This window comes from Akebia trifoliata, chromosome 8, assembly GCF_017979445.1.
Source record: "Akebia trifoliata isolate Shusen 1 chromosome 8, ASM1797944v1, whole genome shotgun sequence".
NCBI classification, from domain to species: domain Eukaryota; kingdom Viridiplantae; phylum Streptophyta; class Magnoliopsida; order Ranunculales; family Lardizabalaceae; genus Akebia; species Akebia trifoliata.
The window spans coordinates 37,410,076-37,436,600 of NC_141382.1; the positions used below are offsets into that span (position 1 = coordinate 37,410,076).

At 34.6% G+C, this 26,525-nt stretch overlaps 3 protein-coding genes across 3 annotated transcripts in view; 2 read left to right on the forward strand and 1 right to left on the reverse strand.

Annotated features, from left to right (window-relative positions):
• LOC147396675 (sterol 3-beta-glucosyltransferase UGT80A2-like) overlaps positions 1-8,720 on the forward strand; it is a 32,275-nt gene extending 23,555 nt beyond the window's left edge. Inside the window, 6 exon segments of the mRNA XM_086451713.1 lie at positions 3,416-3,546; positions 4,940-5,096; positions 5,180-5,256; positions 7,117-7,164; positions 7,246-7,395; positions 8,416-8,720. Of these exon segments, the coding sequence (XP_086307839.1) occupies positions 3,416-3,546; positions 4,940-5,096; positions 5,180-5,256; positions 7,117-7,164; positions 7,246-7,395; positions 8,416-8,598 (746 nt within the window). The 3' untranslated portion in view covers positions 8,599-8,720.
• Positions 8,721-15,159: 6,439 nt separating this feature from the next.
• LOC147396676 (zinc finger protein 7-like) lies at positions 15,160-16,772 on the forward strand. Its single transcript, XM_086451653.1, has 2 exons — positions 15,160-15,279; positions 15,996-16,772. Exon 2 carries the CDS (start codon positions 15,998-16,000, stop codon positions 16,565-16,567), a length of 570 nt encoding a protein of 189 aa, XP_086307779.1. The 5' UTR covers positions 15,160-15,279; positions 15,996-15,997; the 3' UTR covers positions 16,568-16,772.
• Positions 16,773-21,863: 5,091 nt separating this feature from the next.
• Positions 21,864-26,525, reverse strand: part of LOC147396677 (purple acid phosphatase 23-like) — a 28,578-nt gene continuing 23,916 nt past the window's right edge. The window contains exons 8-9 of the mRNA XM_086451714.1: positions 24,434-24,576; positions 21,864-22,058 (exon numbers count right to left, since the gene is read on the reverse strand). Of these exons, the coding sequence (XP_086307840.1) occupies positions 21,977-22,058; positions 24,434-24,576 (225 nt within the window). The 3' untranslated portion in view covers positions 21,864-21,976. The remainder of the gene's footprint in view (positions 22,059-24,433; positions 24,577-26,525) is intronic.

A 26,525-nucleotide genomic window follows, 5' to 3' on the forward strand; every position in this document is an offset into this window, starting at 1 on the left:
ATCTTAGGTTTTTGTGGGCATTAGAAGTAGTTTGAGTAATTCTCTGGTCTTCAAAGTGGGCCTGATATGTATGAACTATAGGATGAAGCAAAATTGCTTGAAGAATTGTTCCCATTTATTTCCATAGAAAGTAAGCATATGTTAATATTGGAGATTTTTCAAGTCTCCCATTCCTCGAGACATGTGTAACACTTGATTCTCCAGTCCTTGAAATCTGTGTTGCAATAAATTTTTACTCCGATCGTCATCTCCGCCAGTCTTCACCTGAAATGACACTAGTGTGGTGTCAATCAAAGAGGCTCCGATGATTAAGTTAGAATTTTGCAAAAAATGCAAGGTATAAAGAAGAGAACTTGAGCAAGATATTTGTGTGTCTCATGCCTTGGATTTGAGTGGGAAAAATCTCTCTATTTATAGAGTATGGTATTTAATGGGGTTAGTATACTCAGTTGTAACCACTCACCTATGTTGCCTAGCATTTATGATAATAAAAACCCGTGATGGTTTGATGATAATGAAGACCCACTCCTCATGGTTCTTGTAACCTACATGTGGAGTGACCTTAAATGTGCAACTGTTCTAACTCGGTGATTGCTAGGTTTTCTAGTTGACTCGGTCGAGTTATGTAGCTGCAACTCTTTTGAGCACCGTACTTGTTTTTCCATTGTGATAGAACTTGTGTTAGTTGAGTAGTCTTGTGTGGTATTTTTATTGCTAAGATAGATTATATCGCCTCTTTATTTATCGAGGAGATCGGTCTACTGTAATTGGTTATGATAAAGAAGAGTTGGCTTGGAGAGCCAAAGCTACAGTGAAATTGATTGGGGGTTTCGGCCAAAGGGGCCAAACCTCAATGAGAAATCGATAGGGGGGTTGGCTTTTGAGGTTGAACCTCAATGAGAAACCGATAGGGGGGTTGGTCATTAAGGCCAAACCCCATAGTGAAACTGATAGGAGGGTCGGCCAATGAGGCCGGACCTCATAGAGTAATTGATAAGAGGGTCGACCATTTAGGCCGAACCTCATGGTGAGATCGTTAAGGGTGGATCAGCCATATAGGCCGAACCTTATAATGCCTTTTTCAAATTGAATCTATGGGTCTGATTGGGTTTAGTAATTTTGCTAATCCCTAGGAAGGAATATTTTTGGTTTCTAAATTAATCATTTCAGGGCCTAAGATAACAATAACCATGCGTTGTGGGGTGGCTGATTAGTAATGTGGCTCTATTGTAATGGATGGTCTTGCAATGTTGTTGTTGCCTCTTCTCCTTTTGTTTTCTTAATGTTGTTGTTCATATGTCCTTCAAATTTGAGCTAAGTCCGTACCTTCAGCAAGTTTCAAGTGCAATGGTTACTTATCAACAAAAAAAAAAGTGAAATGGTTTAAGCATTGCTTCTTTATGAATGCAAGAAGTTCTCCTTGCAACAGTTTGAAGAACTACAACCACCACAAGCTATGGTCATTATCAGCGCCATTGATACCACTGTCATTTCTACCATAATTACCACCTCCAACATCAACTCTTGAATGTCCATTCAACTGTAGTACTTTGTGTTATTCATCAACATTAACTATGCATCAATGTTTTTGGGGCATTGGAGTCTTAGGTCTTGAGGCTTGTCCAAAGGAAATGCTTTTTTGTTTGTAAGGCTTATGCCCTAATTCAAAGAGGCATTGAAAAGGATTATGCCTTATGTAGATGTTGTATGTGATTTCTTTTGTTTTCGTCTTCCTTCTTTTATGTAATCATCACATAATGGCAGAGGCGGAGCCAGGAAGGGTCGAGGGGAACTGCCCCCCCCTTCCCCCTCAACTTTTTGATTGTTTTTATAAAAGCCCTATATTTTGGTGATAACTTGAGGTAGCCCCTATGTTTTCAATGTTTACATCCCCGCTTTGACCTTATTGTCTCACCCCCCCCAACCCCCACGCTCGCCCACGCTCGCCCACCCAATCTTTTTGGGTGACTAGGCACCCCTCTACACACTGGTTGAATATTTGAGATGTCCCCACCTTTATTTTAAAAACTGATAACATACCCCTTTAACCTTATTGCTCCCCCTCCCCCTCCTAATTTTTTTTGGTGATTTAGACTTCCCTATATCAAATTTGGAGATCCTTTGTTTTCAAGTCGATGACATTCCCTTTTGTTTATTTTTCTTTTGGCTAGACTAACAAAAAAAAAAAAAAATAATAATCAAAATACTCTCATTTCCAATTTGTAACCAAAAAAACCTTAATTTTTCTTTTTATAAAATTATTCGTCTTCAAGCACTTCAACCTTTGTAGAAAATTAATTTTAATCTATTTAATTTCATCTTCAATCATCCTATTGAATATTGCGTTAAGTCCTTATATAATACCTTAGATTTTTCTATCAAAAATCTCATCATCTTCTATTTCAAAAAGCCAATCTTGTTATTTAGGTTTAAAGGTTGATGTAGATTAAGATTAAGGTTGAAAATTAGGGGAATTTTTTTAATCTAAGCTTGAAGATAACTGATTTTGGGAAGGGAATTCAAAGGGTTTTTGGTTCCAAGTTGAAAATGAGGCTAATGATGAGGTCATTTTGCATTTGTCTATTGGTGAAGAAGAGGTCGAGGGGTCATGTAGGCATTTTGGCAAACTGATGGCATTATTGCCCACTTGACTGATGTCTTCTCACATAGACCAATGAGAAATGACCTAAATGCCCTTTTTTGCAACCTCCAACCAAAATCAATAGAATTAACTATTGTCCCCCCTAGGAGGAAATCCTGGCTCTGCCCTTGCATAATGGTTTTATAACTTACAAGTATAAAGTATCCTTGTTAGAACATTCATTTTTTTACGTACAATCTCTGTTCTTTTTTACTAGTCCAACCCCCTCCTCTCACCCCCTATTTATGCTTTTCTCTCTATGTGAACCTATGAGTCCCCTTCTCTTAGATTTAGCTGGATATATGTTTTTTTTAGTTTGTATGATTGTTGCACAATGTGTTGCTTTTATTTCTTTTAGGGACTACAAATTAGAAGGCAAGAAACTACGGATGTGAGGTTAGTAATCCAGTTTGGGTAGGGCTAGATTGGATGAGTTTTGGTGAATGATTGTTCTAGTGAGGAGATCATCCTGGACAAAAATCAGCCCTTGAATTCTCTTTGTGTGGGATCCATGTGCATGTCATGTGTCTAAAAAGGTCAATTTATCCTATGTAAATGATATTGCCACTTAAACCTTTTTATATTGCAAAATGTGTTCAAGGCATTGTAGGCAATTGCAAAAATTTTGATTTTCTGAATGTATGTGACAACTCTGCTATGCATTTATTGCCCTTCATTGATTTGTTAGCGAGCATGCATGCTTCTACTGCTAAAAGGAACTCATTGTTCAATCTTTTATGTATCATGGTGTGGTTGTAATTGCTTGATTTGCAGACTGGGGACCCAAGATTGATGTTGTCGGATTCTGTTTCCTTGATCTTGCATCAAATTATGTACCTCCAGACCCTCTTGTTAAATTTCTTGAAGCTGGTAAAAGGCCTATCTATATTGGATTCGGTAGCCTTGTGAGTTTTTTATCCTGATATTAATTATGGATATACTTTCCGTCATAGATCCATCTTGATTGAATTATGCCCATACGTATACAATCTGATGACAAGGCGCATTGCCCATATTGTGGTGACCATCATCCATCATTTCTATCCTGGCCTTCTCAACCATGTGAAAAAGTTGAATAGGATTTGAAAAATATGGACCATTCAATTAAAATGTTACTTTAGATTTAACATTCTTAGTTTGTTGTTTTTTTAATGTGCAAATTGTATAAGGAGTTCAAGAGAGTCTTTTTCTGGATTTTTATTTTTATTTTGGTGGGATTTGATCTATATATGGAGAACAAGTATGTTGTTTTTTTTCCTTCGCCTTTGTATTTGGGAGGTGTTGTCGTCCTCCTTTTTTAACCTTTTGATATATAAACAATCTTAATCTATCAAAAAAAGAAAAAAAGAAAAAGAAAAGAATAGTTGCCCATTTCAGAATCAGACTGATTCTATCTGTCTTTGTTCCATTTGAAACTCATTGTCCCGTTTAGACAAATGATAGAATGGAGGAAGATGCCCTCAATACACACACATTAGGTCCACTTGATTATTACCTTCTTTGGTTGTAACTTGTAGGTCAACTACTTGTGATTTTATGTACTAAATGAGCGATTATGAACACATACATTTACAAGTCTAACTGTGGGTCCTAGTCCTCAAAGCCTCATCCCAAATACTTGGGTTTGGCTAAAATAATTGTGTCAGCATGTGTCCATGTATCAATGCTATTGATTTTGCCTCTCGTACTTCATTGTTGTTGATTCTTATCATTTCCAAAATTGTTAAAGCGTATCTTCTATTTTCTATGATTTCTGAAATATTTCCATTATCTATGAAATTCTACACTATTTCGACTTTGAATTGAAATATTTCCACCATTTCTAAGCTGACTGAAATATAAAGGGATTTTATTTATTGGGTAGGGGAAACAGAAATTTAAAATCTTGATAAGCAGTATTTAGAAAATAGGTCAAATCTCTACATTAATACTCTTCCAGCTGCTTCAGTTCTAGGTGAAAACAAAATTTCAAGCTTCTATCCAATCTTTGCTAGATACGTTTTTTTACTAGTATTGGTTTTTGTTGGTTTAATTTCTCTGTTTAGACTGAAATAACTGGGGTTTGAGTTGATTTATAAAAGAAAATTAGATCCAGGTAGACCAAGCAGATGGCTTCTGCACTGCTTATGTTGTTTGGATCTCCATCATCCAACATATTTCATTTAAATTATATGCTTTTCCGAAAGGTCTATTATGTGACTACTTAAGATCTTCTATAGTTAATTACTTGTTTCTTTTTTAAGTTAATTCTAGAATAGGGGAACCTGCTTTTCAAAAGCTATTCAACTGTTTTTCTAGATTGTCGTACCTGTTCTGAGCTCTTCAGATTTGAACTCTTGTGGTTTCATGAAGCCTGTTCAAGAGCCCGTGAAAATGACCCAAATCATTGTAGAGGCCCTGGAGATCACTGGACAGAGAGGCATCATTAATAAAGGGTGGGGCGGTCTTGGGGATTGTAAGTTTGTCATTCCTATTTCTGATTCACTATGTTCCTTGTGCTAGAGTTATATGTAGTCATCCGAAAGATTTTTTTTTCAGTGGCAGAACCAAAGGAATCTGTGTTTCTACTGGACAACTGTCCTCATGACTGGCTATTCTTACAATGTACAGCTGTGGTAAGTCTTGATTCTTTTTTTCCTTTTTAATGAAAGTGTACGTTAAATGGAAGGGATGCAGTAATTGCACGATCCTTATCAATTAACATATCATTTATCAAATTCTTGCTATTCATGCTCAGTCTCAAGTGTGCCTCACCAGGATTAAGGGATGCAGGAACTGTGGAAACAATTGAAAGTTGAAACTGCTTATTTTTAAATAGACACGTATAAGTTTTGTTTCCCTATGATTCTTTAGTGGACAATAATGTGCATTTAGTCAAAATCTATCCCAATTCCCAAAGAATATGATATCATTTCCAACGATAGTCTTGGGATATTCTTATGGGCCAAGTCTGCAATTAGGAAAGGGTTCACAATGCTGAGTGTAATTCGATTGCTGGGTTCATACACCATCCATTATTGCTTTATATATTGAATGAGTAATATATAATTTTTAAGGTAACACTTGTATATCTGTGATCACAATTTTCTTTTTTCTTTCTTTGGGTGCAAGTGAAGATTTTATATAGAAAAACAAGTTAAAGAGAGATACCATACAATGAGGTCGAGAAGACCTACCTAGGACAAAAAAGAGAGGGAGATCTTGGCAATCATCACTTGTACAAACTCCTCAAAGAATATCCTTTTCTTTTTACAAATAACTTAGAGACCAAAGGTACATTGAGGTGTTAATATTTAAAGCAATAGCTTGAGTGTCTCCCTCCTTTCCTTGGAAATACCCATATGTTTATGCTATTCTCAAAGGCCCCGGCGGACCCCAACCAATACCAATCTCTAAAGAAACCACTCTCCAGAATAGAAAGCTAAAATGTACCAGCATCATTGGTAGAGGTCCAATACATGGCAAGTTCCAACACTTTCCAAATTTGCTAAACAAAGTGGCCCACACTTCCCTGCAACGTCACAATGGATGAAAATGTGATTAACTATTTTGTCTTTATATTTTCAAATATAATAGAAATCGACAATGATTCTTTTATGATCAATTAATTGATCAAGAGTAAGAATTCTGTCTGATGGGGTAGACTAAACAAAGCAACCATGTTTTCCAAAAGTAGGGAATGCAAAAATAGACGCAATGTCCAAAGGTAAATAGAAATTATCTTTCATAGCATATCCTCACATCATTGATACAAATGAGCAAACTTGCAATTCCTTCCATCTCGGGTGGGTGAGATTTCTCTTGAATCCAACGTTCCGTGATAATTCTTCTATGAATTTAACCATGTAGTCATGCATTGGATAATATTTTCTAAACGAAAAAATTGTAAAAAACTGAATGGTGTGTTCATTTGAGAAGATTCCCCCCACACCCCACCAATCCTCCCAAAAACAAACCATGTTGTCTTTCCCTACCTTGAAATGACTCCTTTTGGTTAACTCTAAGAAGTTTGTTGTTGTTCTTGGATTAGGGTTTGAAGAAGAAGAATAATAATTGGTAAAAAGTGAGTTAAAGGGAGATAACTCCCTCTCTACCTCTTTTTATCTACCAAAAATATGGACTAATTACAATAATACCACTATTGCCCAGAATACCCTCATAATAGGAGGTATTCTACACTCTCCCTCAAGCTGCTGTGTAGATATCACACATATTCAGCCTGTTAACAATACTACAAAATTGTGGACTATCAAGTCCCTGGTTAGAATATCAGCTAACTATTCTCTAGTCTTCACAAATGGAGTACAAACATCGCTAGACTTCAGCTTCTCTTTATGCATGCTCTTTATTACATCCTCATAGGCATAGGGTGGAGTTATGCTCTTCTATATCATTGATTGTTTTAATGCTTCAATTACTCTTATATTTTTTCTTTCCTCCTCTTAACTTCAATTTCACATTGATGTTTTTTTCAGGTGCATCATGGTGGTGCTGGAACAACAGCCGCTGGACTTAAAGCTGCAGTAACTGCTTGTGTATTTTTCTTATTAATTTGACTACTATAATGGCTAATCATTGATTCATAATTTTCATTTTATATCCAGTGTCCAACTACCATTGTACCTTTCTTTGGCGACCAACCTTTTTGGGGAGACCGAGTTCATGCCAGAGGTGTAGGTCCAGCTCCTATCCCAGTTGATGAGTTCTCACTGCCAAAGCTAGTTGCTGCAATAAACTTCATGTTAGATCCAAAGGTAATGTATAATTGTATCCAAAGTTGTTTGGCTTTTGAGATCCTAGATGTTCTTTCCTGTAATAGTTTACATCTTAAGTGGTAGCACTGCCTATCATTCTGCATCTTTCCAGTTCATGTGGTTTTGGTTATCTGCTTTCACTTATTAGAAACAGTTATGCTTCCCTCTGCTTTTGAACAAAAACAATTAATCACAATAATGTGCCCAGTTAACATGTTACAGTAATATGCTGATGCCGACCCGATTATAGTTGCAAATTATTTGAACATGCCATGTATCAAGAAATGACCAGACTGCCTATGTAGAATTCTGTTTTAGGGTTTTCAGTATCATCTCCTATAAAATGTTTGATACCCTCTTTTCCAAAAGACACCATCTTTGACTGGCCTTGGAACAAATAATAAACATAGCACCCTAGGTAAAAGACCAAAATGCTTCACAGCACTTAGAATATAGTACCATTAGTGGCTTCTTTGCACATAGATTTGTTTTAAACATTTCATGTTTCAAAACAAAACTCTTGCCAAATTTTCTTTTTAATACCCGGGGTATCCAGGCCTCTTAGAGCACCCAACGTATCCCACACAGCACACATGTCCCCCCCCCCCCCCCCCCCCCCCCCCCCCCCTTTCGAGTTGTTACAGGTTTAGTTGGATAAATGGCAGGGGTTGGCCACCAAGGTGGGGAATCAAACACATGATCTCTGCTTCTTGAGGCTTGGTCTTGGCCATCTCAGCCTCGGCATTTCTTAAGGGTGAAGACCTAAAGTTGACTTTTACAGCGGGGTAACACTAATATCAAACATTTTATTGGGTTGTGATGCTAAAAAACCCTTCTATCTCAATTCTAATGGAACTTGGAAGGTAAGAAGAGAGAATTCCGATGGCCGAATAAGACAACCGAAGTAAAATTTCTAAGACTGTTCATTTGTTAGACTTAATCATACAAATCATTGCAATTCCATCATCGCTTGACCCACCAAAGAGAAATTACATACTGGCTTTCTAACAATTAATACAGGTAAAGGAGTGTGCTGTTGAACTGGCCAAGGCCATGGAATCGGAGGATGGAGTGACAGGAGCAGTGAAAGCCTTCTTTAAACATCTTCCTCGCAAGAAACCTCCGCCTGAACCATCTCCAGAGCCTTCAGGTTTCTGGGGACCATGCTTGGGATCTTTCAAAAGATGTTTTGGTTGTTGCTGACTGCCAGGTCCATATTGTTGTTTATTATTTTCCCTGTGTATTCATATTTGATTATCAGGTGCCAAAACGTTGTAAATTAATCCGTTATTAGATGATTTTATGATCTCCCTTTACTAGCCAAATCGAGACTTAATTCTTCAAAAATCTCATAGAATAATTTCCCCTTCTAAAAAACATATAATACAAGTAAAAAAAAAAATTGATGTGGGACTATTTGTTGGCATAAAGATTTGCAGCCATTTATTGAATTTTATTGGTAAGCCCATTTTTAATGAGTTCAATGAGATGCACGGGATTTAAACCCAGGTCTCTAGTATCATCACTCAAAGACTTTATCAATTAAGCTGGTTGACACCTGTGTCATTTCTTGAATCTTACATACCAGTTTCGGCTGTGAGCATAGTTCAATTCAATGAATGACATAGATACTATGGTGGTGGTGATGATGAGAAAGGAAAGAGTTGATTGTATTTAGTGGGTTTAAAGTTGGAGGAATTACTTTATGAAATTGCCGTGGATGATGAGAAAAGAGAGTTGAATGGGTTTGATAGATTCAAAGTGTGAGAAAAGAGAGGAAATGGGTCCTTAAGAGAAACGAGGGAAAAAGATTACGAAAGAAAATAATAAATAGATTTGAGAGCACGAATCCGAAAAATAATTAATATATGTTTTATTATTGAAATTCCTCTAAAAAATGTTTTAGATTAATTTTACAATTACCATAATATAATTTTTTTTTTTATTATCGTTACAATGTTGTTTTATTATCTTTTAATTGTAAACTCGCCAATATTTGATTGCAATATCTTTTTTTGAGGACATGCATGACTAATATCTATTTAAAATATACAAAATATTTAGGAAAAAAAAAAAAAAAAACTTAAAAAGGGACTTGGTGGGGCTGAATTTTTTCTAAATCGTCCCAATATCTTGGACGGTCTCTTAATAGTTCATTTAGTAAAGCTTTCTTTTCTTACTAGTCGTTGGACCAGATCTCATGTTTATAATGTCTTTGAAATATCCAAATTATCATTTTCTCTTCTTCGGATAATTAGATTTTCTAATGACAATTGCGATTATTTTCAACGATCTTTAATCATGAATGACGAAATAAGAATGATATTCTCTTAATTTTTTTTTTTTAAATAATTTATTTTGATGTTTCATTAAAAAAATGAAGAATGAAATTGAGATTCTATTTTTTATTTTATTTTTTATGATTACAATATAACTTTTATTTTGCAACAACGATATATGCATTTCGAATATTTCGAGGAGGTTTACCAAGTATTGAAGTTGAAAAAATCAAAATATTTGGTTCATATTACAATGTCGAGTTCATCATTTTTTATTGTCTAATTCAACATTTCTATTGTAGAACTCACCACTCATTGAACTTTGTGGGCAGCATTTCTATTGTAGAACTCACCACTCATTGAGCTTTGTGGCTGAGGACGTGCGGGCAGGAGGGAGATATCGTCTCTCTCTCTCTCTCTTTGATGTCATTTACAACACATTTCAACCAGCCATTGGGTTGTGAGCAAACATATCAGGGTAATTGGGCATTCTTTGTTTCATTCAAAAACATGATTCGATGCTTAAAGGTAATAGTGGAGAAAATTCTATGAACTTAAAATTTTTTTTTCAAAAAAGTAAATTTTTACTTTTAAGTTTGGGAGTGAGGTGGAAGTTTGAGAGTCATCTATTTTCAAAACCAAAAATCAAGCTCAATAGAATTTGTTTTATGATTTTTTTATCTGAGTTTTTCTATGAAATTTAGAGGTTTTTGTTGTTCGATACCTGATATGATAATCAATTTGAACAAAAATAACAAGACTTAAAATCTTACTAAGCTAATAAGGAAAATGTTTCTCCTAATTTTTACCATAAAATGGAAATTCTTCTTACAGCTGTCTATTAGCGGATTAAAATCAAATTTTTTTTTTTTTTTCATTCATTGTGTTTCTACTTTCTACTTTCCAGTTGCAATTTCAAAATGAATAATGCTGAAGTTAAAATGAAAAATACATAATTTAAAGAATATTATTTTGCTATCCCTTTTCTTACGATAAGTTCCTACACTTGATATCTGATCCAATGGATTTTCGCCAAATGTTGAGATTAGGGGTGTCAACGCAAGCCTCTCATAGTTATCTCTACTTTCGTTTTCCAATCTTTTTGCTCTCGCCCACGGATTTTTTGTCTGAGTAATCTCAAATTTTGGGTGATCTCTTAATAATTCATTTAATAAATTTTCTTTTCTTAATACTCCTAGACATTAGGTGGTGTCAATGGGTTGGTTTCAATTCAATTCCTAAGAATTTAGAATCATAACCATTATATTTATTTTGATTCAGGCGTTGATTTCAAAATAAATGAAACTTGAATCGAAATCGTAAAAAATCACAGGTACCCATCGGTTCCGATTCTCAAGAATTAAATGAGAAAAAAAAAAGTATTTTAAACATTATAAAAAAAAAATTATTTTCGAAAAATTAACCTATTATCAACAAAATTATTAACTTAGCTATAATTTGTTATACTAAAATACAAATTAAGGATTTTTTTTCAAAACTAAAAAAAATTTCCAGTTAAAAGTAACAAATTTTTAAAAGAATAACTCGTTTTAAGTTACAATTGACAATTTATTTGAAAAATTGAAGAATTTTATATAACATATATTTATTTAAAGAAAAAAAAAAAAAACCTTAAATCATCTATAGTATGGAAAGAAATGACAAAATAAATTGGTTCCAAATACCCACAGTTACTCATTGGATAGAACCTAACGATTCTAATTCCTATCGGTTCGGTTCCATGTTAGACTTGACTCTAATCGGTTCCAATAAAAAGGGAATTGGAACCAGGGTTTTTGATTCTGCTTCGATTTTAATTTCAATTAAATGGGTACCCATTGACACACTTACCCGACCTCATCTCACATTTATAATGTCTTTGAAATACTCAAACTAACATTTTCTAATCTTTTTCATTTAGTTAGGTTTTCCAATGGCGATTACAATCATTTCCAATGATCCTTGATCATTTTCGACAATCTTTGATCATGAATGACGAATGAGGAATAATATTCTCATAATTTTGAACATCTAGATATATATATTTGATGATTTATAAAAAGAAATGAAGAATGAAGTTCATATTCTAATTTTTTTTTATGATTACATCGTAATTTTTTATTTCTAACTATGATTTATGCATTTTTGGTATTTTTACCCAAGACCGAATTAAAAAAAAAATTGAAAAAAATAATCTCACATTTATAATGTCGAGTTTACCACTTTTTATTGTTTATTTCAATATATTTATTGTCAAATTCCTCACTTAGTATGGAGTTCACTACTTTTTATTGTCTAGTTCAATATTTAAATACTATCGAGTTTGACGATTTTTATTCTATTTATGAAAATATTGTCAAACTCGACAATAATTAAATGTTGAACTAAACAATAAAAAGTGGTGAACCTGATGCTTCAAATCTTAAAATGGGTTACGGGGCCCAAATGAATTATCACATTGCCAATTTAACATTCCACCCTTCTAGATTTCAAGAAATTATTTATATTAAAATAAAATAAATTTAAATATTTTTTGACTATCGAACACCTAAATTTAAAATTAAAATTCAATAATAAAAATTAATTTTAAAATTTTTTTTTTTAAAATTCTTAGAATTTTGCTCTCTACAATCCTGTGCCACTAGATCATGTTTTTGTAAGCCACACAAAATGATCCCACGAAGAAATTTCCTTTTTCCACTGTGGACAGGATAAAAAAATTGATTCTCTTATAGATGATGTAGTTTGTGCCACATGTTAAATGGCTATTCGACTGTGAGCAAAAAAAAAAAAAAATACTCGATTTCTACTTAGCACACTTCATCTCTCGAAAACTAATATAATATAATATTCCTTTCCATTAATGGAAGTGTCGTATATAGTTGGATTTCACTCGGCAGATGTTCGTGGATGGGTTCATGTCCGGCTAAAAAAAGAATGAGAGAGTTTTTATAACCATCACCAACTTTTTCTTATGGCACACCAATATATATATGGTCACATTATTTAGCTTATCAATGGTTGATAAACATATATGTAAAATATATATAATATAATTTACATACTTTCTCACATCAACTGTGATTGGTTGATTCGATCATTAACCAGACGAATACTGTGGTGTTCTAACAATGACACATCGAACAAGAAATTGAAGAACCAAATCCGTTTATGAGAAAACGAAAGAGAACCCATTTTGTGGGCCTATCGAATTGGATCATGATTCTCATCCATAATTGATCCTATAGGTTATGATCCTAGATCCAGATATGAGATTATTGGATTAGAATGGATCAAATTTTGGGTGTGTTCGATCCATCATCCCACACACTACAAATTTATTATCACTGCAGACATCTCTCTCACAAGTTCTCTCTATCTATCATTTTTCTCTATTTATGCCTATACGCTCTACTACTCTCACTCTCTCTTTCGTAATTTTTTCTTTTAAGATATTTTAAGAGAGTCAGCGATCCAAAATGGTATCCCATTCCTGTAACAAGATAAAGTGTGTATGTGACACATTTTTATTGGAGATGAAATAAATCGGGCTGCGTGCCATGTAGAAAACAGCTTGTTTAGGAGTTTGATGTGTTTTAAACCCCAACCAAAACACGACATGTAGCCACTATTCATGTCCCTCTCTTCATCTCATATATACAATAAAGTGGGATGAAACCCTGATGGGGGTTGGTTCAATGACAATTTTGGACCAATAAATGGTTAATGCCCGTAGGTCGTAAGTTCAATACTAAGTATGATCATTAATGCCTCAAGGGCCACCTGCGAAGGTCTTATCCGATGCGTATGTTGTGCGGGCGTTGCATATGCCCTGGGATTAGTCCTTGGATGAGATCATAGTCTATGGATTGGGCAAAGTCTACATACGGCCGGCTCCCTGTCTAATGGGATACCCAATTATCAAAATATAATAATAATAATAAAAATAAGTGGGTTGAAGATAAAATGATAAAGATTAAGTAATCTTCATCCCTTTCAAAATCTATTAGATCTAAGATTGGTGCCTTATTACAAAAAAACAAAGAGATTGGTATGGCCATAAAAGTCCGTGAAATTGATGTGACAAAAAAAAAAAAAAAACACCCAAGAAATTGGTTGAATGGTAAAACTTTAGGTTTACTTTCTTTAGTCATGTGCTTAAAATTGAGGTGATCTTTTGAATTATCTTGTTGCACGTTGAAATTTTTTTGAGAATAATCCAACCACACTTTTGAGGGGTCAAGACGTGCAATTGTAAGGACTAGTTCGACCCCCAAAAGAGACGTAGGCTACAATGTTTTATAAAAGAAAAAAAAAGAACTTAAGAGAAAGAAATGATTGATGTATCCTTAATCTTATTTAGATAGAGTCGTGATAATTTGACACTCGTTTTTTCAAACGTCCCCTATGCTCTCATCACAAAATCATAGATCTTTTTACTTCGGGATACACAAGAAAAAGATTTATGATCCTATAACTGTCATGCCAACGAGCACGGGGGGGGGGGGCATGAGAAAGATTACCATCAGTCATTTAGATATTCATGAATTGGTGTGTGATAATCAACTGTTGGTGTGTATGAATAAAATTTCTCAAATTTTCATTGAATTTCTATTAATGGGAGGAGAACGAGAGTTGTCTGAAATTTTAAACCATGAATTCTACCCTTTCAATGGGATGTGTGCCACGTGTACGATAAATGTACTAAGAAAGGTCAGCGAAATAGGTTTCTGGGAAAGAGTGTAGATGTCCTCAAAGGTCAGTGAAATAAGTAAGTATGGGCATGAAGTTCAGTGCATTTTTGTAAATAAAAAGAAAAAAAAAAAAAAAGCAAAGAAGATAAATAACAAATTGCATGGATTGGCGGTGGAAAAGGCCTTAGTGGGTTGGCAGAGCAGACTACTTGTACAGTAGTTGTAGTAGTCCCCAAAGCCCCATAACTCTGAAGGCAGAGATTCTGATATAAAGGCAGATAGAGGCCATTACATGCAGAGAGGTGATGCTCTGCTGATCAATAAAAACCCAACAAAAACACACACACACACACACACACACACCACTCTCTCTCTCTCTCTCTCTTCTGTGTTACCAACTCATCATCTAATCTATCTATCCACACTTACACACCCACACCCACACCTACATACAGAAGTGATGAAACCTGATCTGATCTGATCAACTCTTATTACACTCTTTTCTGATTGTAAAGTAAAACTATATATTATAAATGTCATTAATAAAAATCAAATTAAATTCTAATTAATATTTAATGAGAGAAACTCAGGTAAAAGAAAGCAAAACGTCTGCAAAATGTCAGACTCTTAGATAGATAGATAGGGAGGGGAGAGGGTACCCATTTTTAATATCTCCCACCAATCACTCCCTTCTTCTTCGCATGCAGTAACGTCTTTTAAGGAAAGTTCTTCTCTCTTATCTTCTCTCTCTCTCTACAGCCATTTCTCTTTCTCTTTAAGTTTAACAACAACAGTAGAAAGTACAATATTCACATCTTACCCACTCTGCAAATTCCTGAAAGATCTGCTTTCAAACCCTTCCTCTTCTTCTTCTTCTTCTAGACTTCTACATTGTTTTATTCAGATCATAGGTAGTTATGTTTTGATCATGTTTCTGGTGTTTTAGTTTTATATGTTTTTCTCAAATGGGTTTCACACTCAACACCTCTCCATCTCAAACAATAAAACCTTTAGTGAGTGATAGTTTTTGGTTTTTTTTAGTTGAATTTCTCAAATGGGTTCACACCCGACTCCTCTCCTTAGTAATGTTTTTTGGTATTTTTTATTTATTTGGTTTTCTCAAGTGTGAAAGAAAGTTTTGTGGTATTTTTAGTTGGATTTCTCAAATGGGTTCCACACCCAACACCTCTCCTTAGTAATGGTTTTGGTATTTTTTTACTTGGTTTTCTCAAGTGTGGAAAAACCAAAAACTTTTGTGGCATTTAAACTTGGATTTCTCAAATGAGTTTCACACCAACACCTCTCCAACAGAAGAAAAAACATCTTTAGAGATGGCTTTTGGTATTTTTACTTGGATTTCTCAAATGGGTTTTAGACCCATGACCCAACAACTCTCCATCAATAAAAAAAAAAAAGAAGAAAAACAAAATCTTTTGTGATGGTTTTAATTTGGTATTTTACTTGGATTTCTCAAATGGGTTTCATACCCATAGCCCAACACCTCTCCAACTAAAAAAAAAAAATCTTGACGAGTGATAGTTTTTGGTATTTTTTACTTGGTTTTCTCAAATGGGTATTTTTGTTTATAATTTTTAGTTTTGACATCTATTATTGTACATGATTACAGAGATGGGAGATGATCAAGAGAAAGTTGCTCGATTTAGAGGAGAAGAAGCTACGGAGACAAGGATGTTTCCATGCTTGTTCTGTTCAAGAAAGTTTTATAGTTCTCAAGCATTGGGAGGGCACCAAAACGCACACAAGAAGGAAAGAACAGCAGCAAGGAAGGTACAGAGAGCTTCAGAGTACAGGCTATGCAGCATAGCCTCATCTCCTCATCAACTACCCCCACTAGTTTTCCCTCTAAACCATCATTTGGGATCTCCAAATCCTTCCATGTGTGTAACTGCACATGCAGCCAATCTTGGCTATTTCCATACTACCCATCACTTATCTGATCAATTTGGATCAAATGGTGCACCAAGGTTTGATTATGGGTTCTATGGTGTTGGTGTTGGTGGTAGTTCTACTTTTTATAGATATGGAGAGGAAGAACAAAGCTTGTTGAATAGGAAGAGAAGCTTTAGATGCAATGGTGATGATGGAGAATCATCATCCATGATTAATAAGAATCAGAGTCTTGATCAGAGTGATGATAAGAACAAAGAGCAGAAGCTTGATCTCTCTTTGCATTTATAGATGATGTAGAGATAAGAGACTCAATCCCATATTCTCATGTAGAAGAAAAAGAAGAAAAGGAACTCTCTCTCTCTTAATCTTTGAATTGCTTGCATTGTTTGTAATAAATAGAGAACTATTCAGACTTCTGGATTTGTGAGTTATACATGGAGGCAATTTTCTTTTTCTTTTTTGTGTTTTTCAGTGCTTTTAAGACAATAAATATAGGAAATATATGGTGATTCAAGTGTATGGTAGGGACAGTGCACCATTTTTTAATTTGTTTTTTTTTATTATTTATTAGACCAAATAGAATACAAATCGCCTATTTTTTTTTTTTTTTTATATATTTAATTGATGTAACAAAAGTAGAGAGACTTTCATTTTTAATTCCATCATTGGGAACAATGGCAAGGCAAGTAAGTGATTATTCCTTGTTTATAAATATTGAATTCCCATGCCTAATATGTAAGGGGGTGTCTTAAGATGACAAAATGCTGATAAATTTTTTATCTTACCTAGTTAAAAAATGTCGGATTGAACTGATTTTTTGTGAGAATGATCTCTATGATGAGGAGATCATTCTCACCAAAAATCAGTTCAATCTGAACTTCTAATCTCATCAAACTTATTTTAGAATTGTGAGAGGTCAAATTTTTATTGAAAATTTATAAATCACTTTTGATGGACTTAGAAATTTCAAATTTTGCTGATTTTTTTTGTGAGGATGATGTCCTCACCATAAAGATCATTATCTTCACAAAAAATCAACTCAATCCAAAACTTTTAAATCACATAAGACAAAAAATTTGTCAGTATTTTATAATTCTAAGATTGTCAGTCGAATATCTAATAGATAGTTCGAACTACATACGAACAAGAGACTTGATGAATGCATGCGATTTTTGATACACAAGTGACATGACAAGGACACAAAATCATAGATATTTTTCTTCAAGATATATAGGAAAAAGTTATGTAGTTATGTGCCCTTACCACATACTCAAAATCGTGTGCATTCATCATTATTCTAGGAACAAAGATCAATTTTAGCTTGAATGATTTGTACTTTGCAGGAGAATCCTGTCTTCTCTGATCCATTCGACATGGGCAATTTCTTTTTAATTGTTACAACTTGATAATCTCATGTATGGACCATCGTCCATTAAACTATCTGAATTATGATTTCGTGACTTTTTTTAACAATGTGTCTGATCCTGAGTGGTTTCGCTGGGCCCATGGAACAAATGCTCCTATCTAACGACTTTGATTTCACCAATAAAGCTGATTTTTTTTATGTGTAAACCCATCTACTACTAAAGGGTCTCCTTGGTAAAATTAGAATGAAACGGTTATATGGGGACAAGAATGCTTGAAAGTAGGTTCACCACATCTGAATGTAGCATTACTTTATCCCTCTAAATAAAAAGTGGCGTTAAATAAATAATGATTTTTAAAATGATGAAAAATTTGGAATATCTCCACTTTTATTTATTTATTGGTTTAAGTGTGAGGATGAGGTTTTGATCTACGTGTATAATGTTACCGCACAGACTTTACCAACTCACTAAGGTCTCAACATCAGTATCGCCATTAATTTTTAAAAGCATAAAAAAATGATTTTTAATAATAATAATAATAATAATAATAACATGGTCAACACCCATTCTTGTCTCAATTGTTGCTCATCTTTTACAGTTTTAGTATTTCCTTAGTGCAAACTCTCGTATTCTTGATTCGTAATTGTAGACACTTCAATTTGATCGAATTACATTTGAGAGCTCATTTGAATTCATGCATTGAAGATTAAATCAATAGAATTTTGATAAAAATAAGATCCACTTGGACCATTTTACGATGATCAATTTTGATCATTAAAAATTAACTTTGGCTTGGCCATATGGCCTATACTGCCAAGCATAACTTTGCCTGGCTGTACATATCAGATGGTTAAGTCATTTTTTGTATTAATATTATATTTGTGATATGCATGCTTAATTTTACATTGATCTTACCTCAAGTACGACTAAACATAATTCCTTCTGGTCGTACCTAACATACATCTAATTCTGATAGGTGGTTAGACAGTCCATGTGTGCACGAGAATCCCCACAGGAAATGACTCCTTAAACCCCTATCTTAATGACTTACTCTTCAAGAAAACCCCCACTGATTCCCTTTTTACCCCTATTAAACTTTCATAATTTCTCCCACCTAAGATCTTTTAGTAAACCACTATTTTTTCCTAATATTGACCTAATGTGTTACTTGATCCCCACGTAAAGCCAATTACCTCCTCTAAAGGGATTTCATGGCATTTCATATAAATTGACCACCTTTCAAATCCTATTACTACTTTGTCCACCTTAGAGAATTCTCTAAAATTTCTATCCAATGACCTTTGTATCCCTAATTTATTAGAGAACTAGTCTAAGGAAGTGATCAAAGGGGGCCAAAAGATTTCACCTAAGTACATGCCATTAGCTTAGATCTCTCACAATTGACCAAAATCATTAGGTTTAAGACCATTCTACCTCCCGTTAAGAATTCTCTAGAACTTTGGGTGCAAAGACTATCCTATCTTTTGATCATCAAAATTGGTATAACGCTACAAGAGGTTAAAGGTCATTAAGACCAATGTTAAAATATGAAATTGACGTTTTTCATGAAAGCTTTTCTTAGAATATTTGGATAATTAAGATTTTAGGACAATTTTATCCTTAAGGGTCTCTCCAAATCCTATAAATAGAAGACTTTTTCAAGGCAAATGAAAGAGCTCATTTGGTGATTCAAAATTCTACCAAAATCTCTCTCAAACCTCTTTAAGCTTTCTTATTCTTTCAAAACCTTTCTCAAAATCCCTAGAAGTCAAATCCAAAAAGAGGAAGAAAGAGATTAAGGTGGGGTTAAACCATCCATCTTCCTCCTTCTAATCCCCTTATTCCCATCTCCCCATTATTTACTTTTAGTGCTATTTTCTTACAAGTTTTCCTTATGCATTTAGTAATGTAGATCTCTTAATTCCTAGCTAGATGCTTGGGGGTAGAGAGTAATCCCTTCTAGAGGTGATCTCCCTCAATAAATTCATTGAGAGCACTAGAATAGGTTGTCTTTAATTTCTTTATTTATGTAATTTAAATTTATATTGTAAATGCTTTATTTTCTTTACTTTTTTTTGCACTCTAAGTTTCCTAGAATAATAGTTTTTTACTTTATTTGATGACAATAGAGTTATAGAGTAAATCCTCTTAGGATGTAATCTTCTCTTGTTAAGTCCATCTCATGCATACACCCCCATCTCTTTCACACCACATTTTACCTTATAAAAATGTTAAAAGTCAAAGGTGATGATTTCTTTAAATCTTCACCTAACTCTCTATACTAACAAAAAAATAGTCTCAAAAGGGGTATAAATCATGCATGAAGGTCCCTAATATTACAATGGTGGTATTCAACCCATGGATACATTCTAAAGATTAAACCAATAAAAAGTTACTCTTAAGTGAGTACATAATCTCCCTTTAAAGCTTAAAGATTCAAAATGGTAGAATCCAAATGGATTCCCATCAAAATCTTTGGTTCACAAAAATATCCAGCAAGCACCTAATCCTAATAAGGGTTTGTTTATCATCTTAACTTGTCCATTTTCTAGAAATAAATTGTAATCAAATTTCCTTAATTCTCTATAACTCTCTATTTTCAAAAAAAAAATAATATATATATAGTTTTAATACTTCTTTTATGGTCATATTGGTAACCATCTTAGGATGGGAGAGGACAAGGTGTCTAATACCTTCCTTGTCCCTCAACCGAACTCCCTTACTTAAAACTTTAGGTAGATTTTTACCTATCCTTTTGGATATGAGAGTTACTATAAGCCAAGAAAAATAAATTTTAAAATTATTTTAGTGGTGTCTATTCACACCCAAACTTTTTGAATGGTGATGACTCCAAAATTCCAAGTAGATGAGCTCAAACCTTCAAAAGGTTCAAAACCCACATATCTACAGTTACGATCAAACTAAAATGTCACAAGATCTAAAATATGGTGCATATTACCACATAGATTTCTTGTGAAAATTGACTTTTGTTGCACTTTTATCTTTTTGATAATGGGGGTGTCTTAACCTACATCCGACTAGGGGGATCAAATGAGCTAGGGTAGAACTAAGGCATCTGGCACCCTACCTTGGGCATGTGCAATGCCCACACATCACATGCACCAGGTAAGTGAGGGAACATCCTCGCAGATGGCCCTGAGAAAATATTGCTCCTAGTAGGTATTGAACACACTTCCTATGGACTCTCATCGCTTATTGGATTCAAAATTGCTATTAAGCCACCTCCAGAGGTTGACTTATGTCACAATTGAATACCCTTAGTTCTTTTTTTTTTTTTTTTTTTTTCAGGGGGGGTGGGGGTCATGATTTTTTTTTAAAGCCAATGTGTATGTACGATCTCCACATGGAAGGCAGGGAAACTGCAAAAAATGTTTTTAAAAAAATTAAATTAAATTTATATTGTTACCTTATCTTGTGAATAGTATAATTAGTAATACTACCATTTTTTAACTCTGAATTTTTAGCAAAGGAATGGATTTTGTTCATGAAAAAGTACCTCAGGATCTCACCTTAATAATTTTACCTCCACCCTTTGCACCATTTGAAAGTGTTTTAAATCTGATTTTGAAGTCAATAATTTCAAGATATGTCGACGGATGACCATAATTGAGGAATAGTTATAGGAGAGATGGAAAGGAGAATGATTGTGAACAAAGTTGAAGAGGAAGAATATGGGGGGAAGGAGAAAGGAGCCCAATTGACAGAGGAAGAAAATAGGGAAAAGTGGAGTTGTAGATAAAGAAGATGAACTATAGCCTGTCCAGTCAAGCTCTGCGATATAGATTGAATTGATTTTAATGACATTTAACATTTTCATGAAGGTGCCATCCTGTTAAGTTGGTTAAAGTCTACCAGTATTGATATCACGTATTCAAAATGAGATCGTTGATATTCCGAAAGATAAACGGTGCCTTATTATCAAAATTCTAAAACAATAGGATCTTCTCATGCTGCAGAATCAAGTCAAATAACTAGTTATGATCTCACTTTAAATCTCTCTTTGTAACTAGAACATCGATTAGCAGGAATGACGATCTCAATGATGGAATAGAAGGATTGAGATGGGTAGATCATCGTAATACAGATATAGTTTCACATAATCTTCTTGAATTCTAATAAAGCTGATTACTGAAGAATTCTAAATGGGATGAAGCATCATCAAATTCGGGTTGAGCTTGCACTGCATCAGATACTAGTTGTAGACTTAAAACAGTTTTCATTAAAAGTGTAGGAAACGTTACATTGCAACAATGTTAAAACTTTTAGATACAAACAAAGAATAAACCTCGAGAGGTTACAATGAGAGCGATCATTTCACCACCACCATGAAGCTACGAATGACTAGAACAATTGCACAAGACAGAAGTGTGTAACTAATATTGACTCTCCGCCTGGATGTGTCGATAAGATACAAATATCAGGTAAGCACTATAGTATAATATTTAAAAAAAAAAAAAAACACAATATCAAACAAATTAGATGTAGAAAATTTGAGACTCGAAATAGAGGAATGCATTATAGAATCTTAGGGTTTTTAAGATAAAATGCCGAAATTGAATATGTGCTGTACAACTCATAAATGATGGGCATAAGCTGCTAGTTAGGATTAATGAACAAGAAATACTTCAAAAAGATCACTACTATCATTTAAGTTTAATTCTTCATAGAGACTGAGAGATTAGTGAGGATGTTGTCCATAGAGTGATGCTGTTAACTTAACCTGCAGTTCTTTTTGAGTATCATATACCAAACAAACAAGGCAAATTTCGACTGATAGTAATAAGATCAATCATGGTTTCTGAGGGGGTATAATCACGTACAACCACATGGATAAAGCAAATACCACTATGTGGCCATTTTGGTAAGGTAATTATGAGGTAAAAATTATTTAAGGTTACTCGGCGAGAAATGGTTGAGCCAAATGAGTCATGTGTTGCCTCTGCCCACTTATTGTGGAGTACACAGCTTACGGACATTAATTAGAACCCAAACGCTTGGCTAAACGTGGTTGAGAGCTTAGTTCGTTGAGAAAATAATCCAGAATTAGTAAGAGACTAAGGGTGGGCCCTAGATGGAAGGTTTCCTAAGGCCTACAGGATCCTAATTAGAATGGGATAGTTAGCTCAAATTAGAAAGAGATTAACGCGAGAAAGAATTGCAACTCTGCACAGAATCATGAGGACATATTTAGAAAGATCCCAACTAAATTAGGATACAGTAATGTACGCAGGATTATCGAGAAAAAGTTACCAATATAAAAAGGATTCTAGAAATATATAAATTCAGGGATGGACACACAGGTAAAGGATCTACTTTTTTTGTGTGTGTGTGTGTCTGGTGGGGGGAATCTTGCGCTCAACTTCAATCCTTTTGAATTTTTTGCTAACTTGATCGTCAGAGGGTTTTAATCTGGGAAATGTTAGAATAAATTGGTAAGTAGATCTTGGAAGAGGATATGATCCTAGAATAGAAGGAATTGCAAACTAATCAAAGTGAAGAAAGTTAGAAGGCCTTATCGAAATTTTGGAAAAAATAATGATGACTGAGGCATGGATTGCATCCACTGTCCTTAAAGCCAAAATCGTCGCCACTAGGATGATTTCCTTTGGTGCAATAGGACTTCCTGTGCCCGACTTCTATGATTCAACAGCCCAATTGTTCTCCCACAAACCGTGCACTCAGTTTTATGGGAGTATAACGAACTCAAATCGTTTTTCACTAGTCGCCTGATTTATAGAATAAAACACAAATATAGAGAGATGCTGAGATATAGAGAGAGAGAGAGAGAGGGGGGGGGGGGGGGGGGGGGGAGATCAAATCTGAGAGTTGTATGTTGAAATGAAGGACGTATCAGTTATATAGAGAACCATTGGCTACCACTGAACCAACATGATGAAAGTCTACAAATGAAAAGATATGGCTGTTGACCAACAAAGAGACAAGTCTGTTTGCATTTGAGACTTTTCAAGCAAACCCAACAGTTGGAAATTTAAACTGTGAAACACAATTACTGTTATGTAAAACTGGTTTTGAAAACCGTGTGACTTTTGGCGTCTTCAATGACCAAAGACAAAAAGTTACAACAGGAAACCCTCCCAGGTCGGACTTTTTGCAGGGAACAAGAGGGAGATTGGCCTAGAGGTGTGAGTTCAGGGGTGAGGTAATTTATTTTGCCTACAATTTGTAAGTCAAATGTTGTACAATTAAGAGCAACCTTTTTATAGAATGACATTACCAGAAATGAGAATGTTTCAGATGGATGAGTGGTTAGACAGAATAAAAAAAAAGGAAATCAGGAATAAATATATTAGAGAAAATATGAAATAAAGTTTGTGCAAGTCGAAGGATCAGCAAGGATGAGAGAAAAAAAGGAAATAATGTGGATGGAGGTGGTATGGGAAAGATAGGAAGATACCCACCTTGATTCAATTGTGAAGATAAAACTAAAAGATAGAATTGAACTGAGGAATACAATTCATCTTGCCAAACCCAACAAAATGACATGAACCAGTTGGCATCTCAAGTTTTCAATGTAATGTGACAGGGTTAGACTATCTGCATTGGAAGATTGACTAAATTCCCTGCCTAGGAAATCTCCCACACCAAAATAATTGACCTGGTTTCGTCACCTTAAACGATGAACATACAACATTAAGTAACAATATAGCTTTTGTGATTGACACCATAAGATCTTGCTTCGAGGATTTCACATAAATCTTATGCAACTCATTAATATAAAAAATGAACCTGCCAATGCTGAGGTTACCTGTTAGACAAAGCAACCGATTTGATGGTTGTCGAGCACAGTTGAGGCTGTCGTACTATGTATAACTGATCACCATGACTGTTTTCCTTGTAAATATCCTGATTCCTATGCCAAGTCCATAAGGCATATGTAGCATTCAAAACCTGCGAAGATATACTTGAATGAATGTAAGGTTTCAAGATAGTGAGAGAAATACTAATTGAAGCTACAATGTAAATTGTCGTCTTTTAGTCCAACTTTCAGGAAAAAGATTGCAATTAGCAAGGGTGTCGCATGCAATTTTATATAGTATATTTCTACACAACAGTAAACCTCTTTTAACATGAAACATAAATAGCTCTAAGATAGTATTTTCAATCTCTTTCCTTCATTCACATTTTAAAGCCCTATAGATCAACATTTGAAACCCTAGTTAAGGAAACCTTCTTTTTATTTTATTTTTAAGAGAAACTTTATGCTATAAAGAAAACTTCATATACTGTTTATGGAGAAGAAACTGTTTCCATGCAACATAGAAAAAATCCTGTCTTTCTCTCTCTCTTTTCTCTGTTTCTGGGATTGAGGTGTAGAAGTATTCCTGTCCATGCAACTTTATGTAGTGTTTTTAGGAGGGATGTCTTCTTTTTTACTTTTTTTCTCAATTTTTTCTTTTTTTTTGAATGATAGGAACTTTTCTCATTTCTGTTTCAGGAGAGGGATTTATTTGTGCAACAAAGAAGCAATCTTTTTGTTGTATTGTTTCTTTCCCCTTTCAGTTTTTTCTCCCCATCCCTCATATCTACTTATGTCTTTGGCTACTTTTATGTTCGTTATTTGTGTTTCTTGTCACTATTTAAAGGGGGAAAAAATGACAGTTGGCTTTGCTTATGTATGCATCTGCTATGCTTGAAGTGTTCAATCAAATTTTCTTCCACAGTAGTTGATGATCAAATCAGATGAGAATCATTTTTGGCTATGTGCAACATAATCTATGCTTGAATTATTATTTTTTCCTTTTTTTTTTGGCATATCGTTGCTATTATTTAACAATTATTAATGACGAAATGAACAAATAAATAAATTTTCAGTAAGGCTTTGCCTAGGCATCACCTCACTTAAAGAACCCATATCGCCTAGGAACCACCGAGCGTTTTTGACGCATTGATCCCTATGTTATTACTATTATACCTGTAGACACCCCAATTTGATCGAACAAGCCCGAGAGCTCACTCGAATCTAGCATCAAGGATCAAATCGATAGAATTCAATCAATCGAATAGGACCCACTCAAACCAATCAAATCTAATCAATTAAAATTGGTTTTTGCCTAGCCGTATAGACCAAACAGCCAAGCATAGGCATAGCCTGGCTGTTTGGACCATATGGCTAGGCCATATTTTGTTTTGACCTTTATTTTGTGATGCACAAGGATTGTCCCTTCTAGCCGTTCCATGTGTACGATCAAGTCTGTTAGGTAGTTATTCAACCCATGTGTGCACGAGATTCTTCCCAAGAAATGACCTCATCCACCTTCCTAATTTGGATTTTCCCTGATCTAATCCCTCTCTAATTACCTCATTACCCATACCTTAAACCTCATAATTCCTTCCCACCTAGGTCCCACCTAGGTCCTCTGGTAAACTACTCATTCCCCTAATCTTGACCCAAGGTTCTTCTTGGTCCCCACTTAGGGAGAATTACCTCCTCTAATCCCAATTTGTTGAGACTCATTAGGTCCCCCTTCTACCCTTCTAACCTTTTCAAAATCAAAGAGATTCCATGGAATTCAATGTAAATTGACCATGTTCAAGAGGCTATGACCATTTCGTCCACCCTAGAAAAGTCTCTAGAACTTGAGCCTAATGACCTATCCATCCTCAAGTTGTTAGAGAGCTAGCCTAGCCAATTGTCTAGAAAGGCTAAAAACCAAGCACAAAATTACATGCCATTTACCTTAATTCTTTCTCAATTGACTCAAAGCCTAGGGTCCAAGACCATTTTACTCTCAAAGAATTCTCTAGAAACTTTTGGACTTTTACTATCCTATCCTTTGATCATCTTAATTGGTTAGACTCATAAGTGAGTGAAAGACCATCAAGGCCAATTTGATGAA

Coding starts and splice junctions, on each gene's coding strand:
- LOC147396676 (XM_086451653.1), top strand. CDS start 15,998: ATGGGAGATGATCAAGAGAAAGTTGCTCGATTTAGAGGAGAAGAAGCT.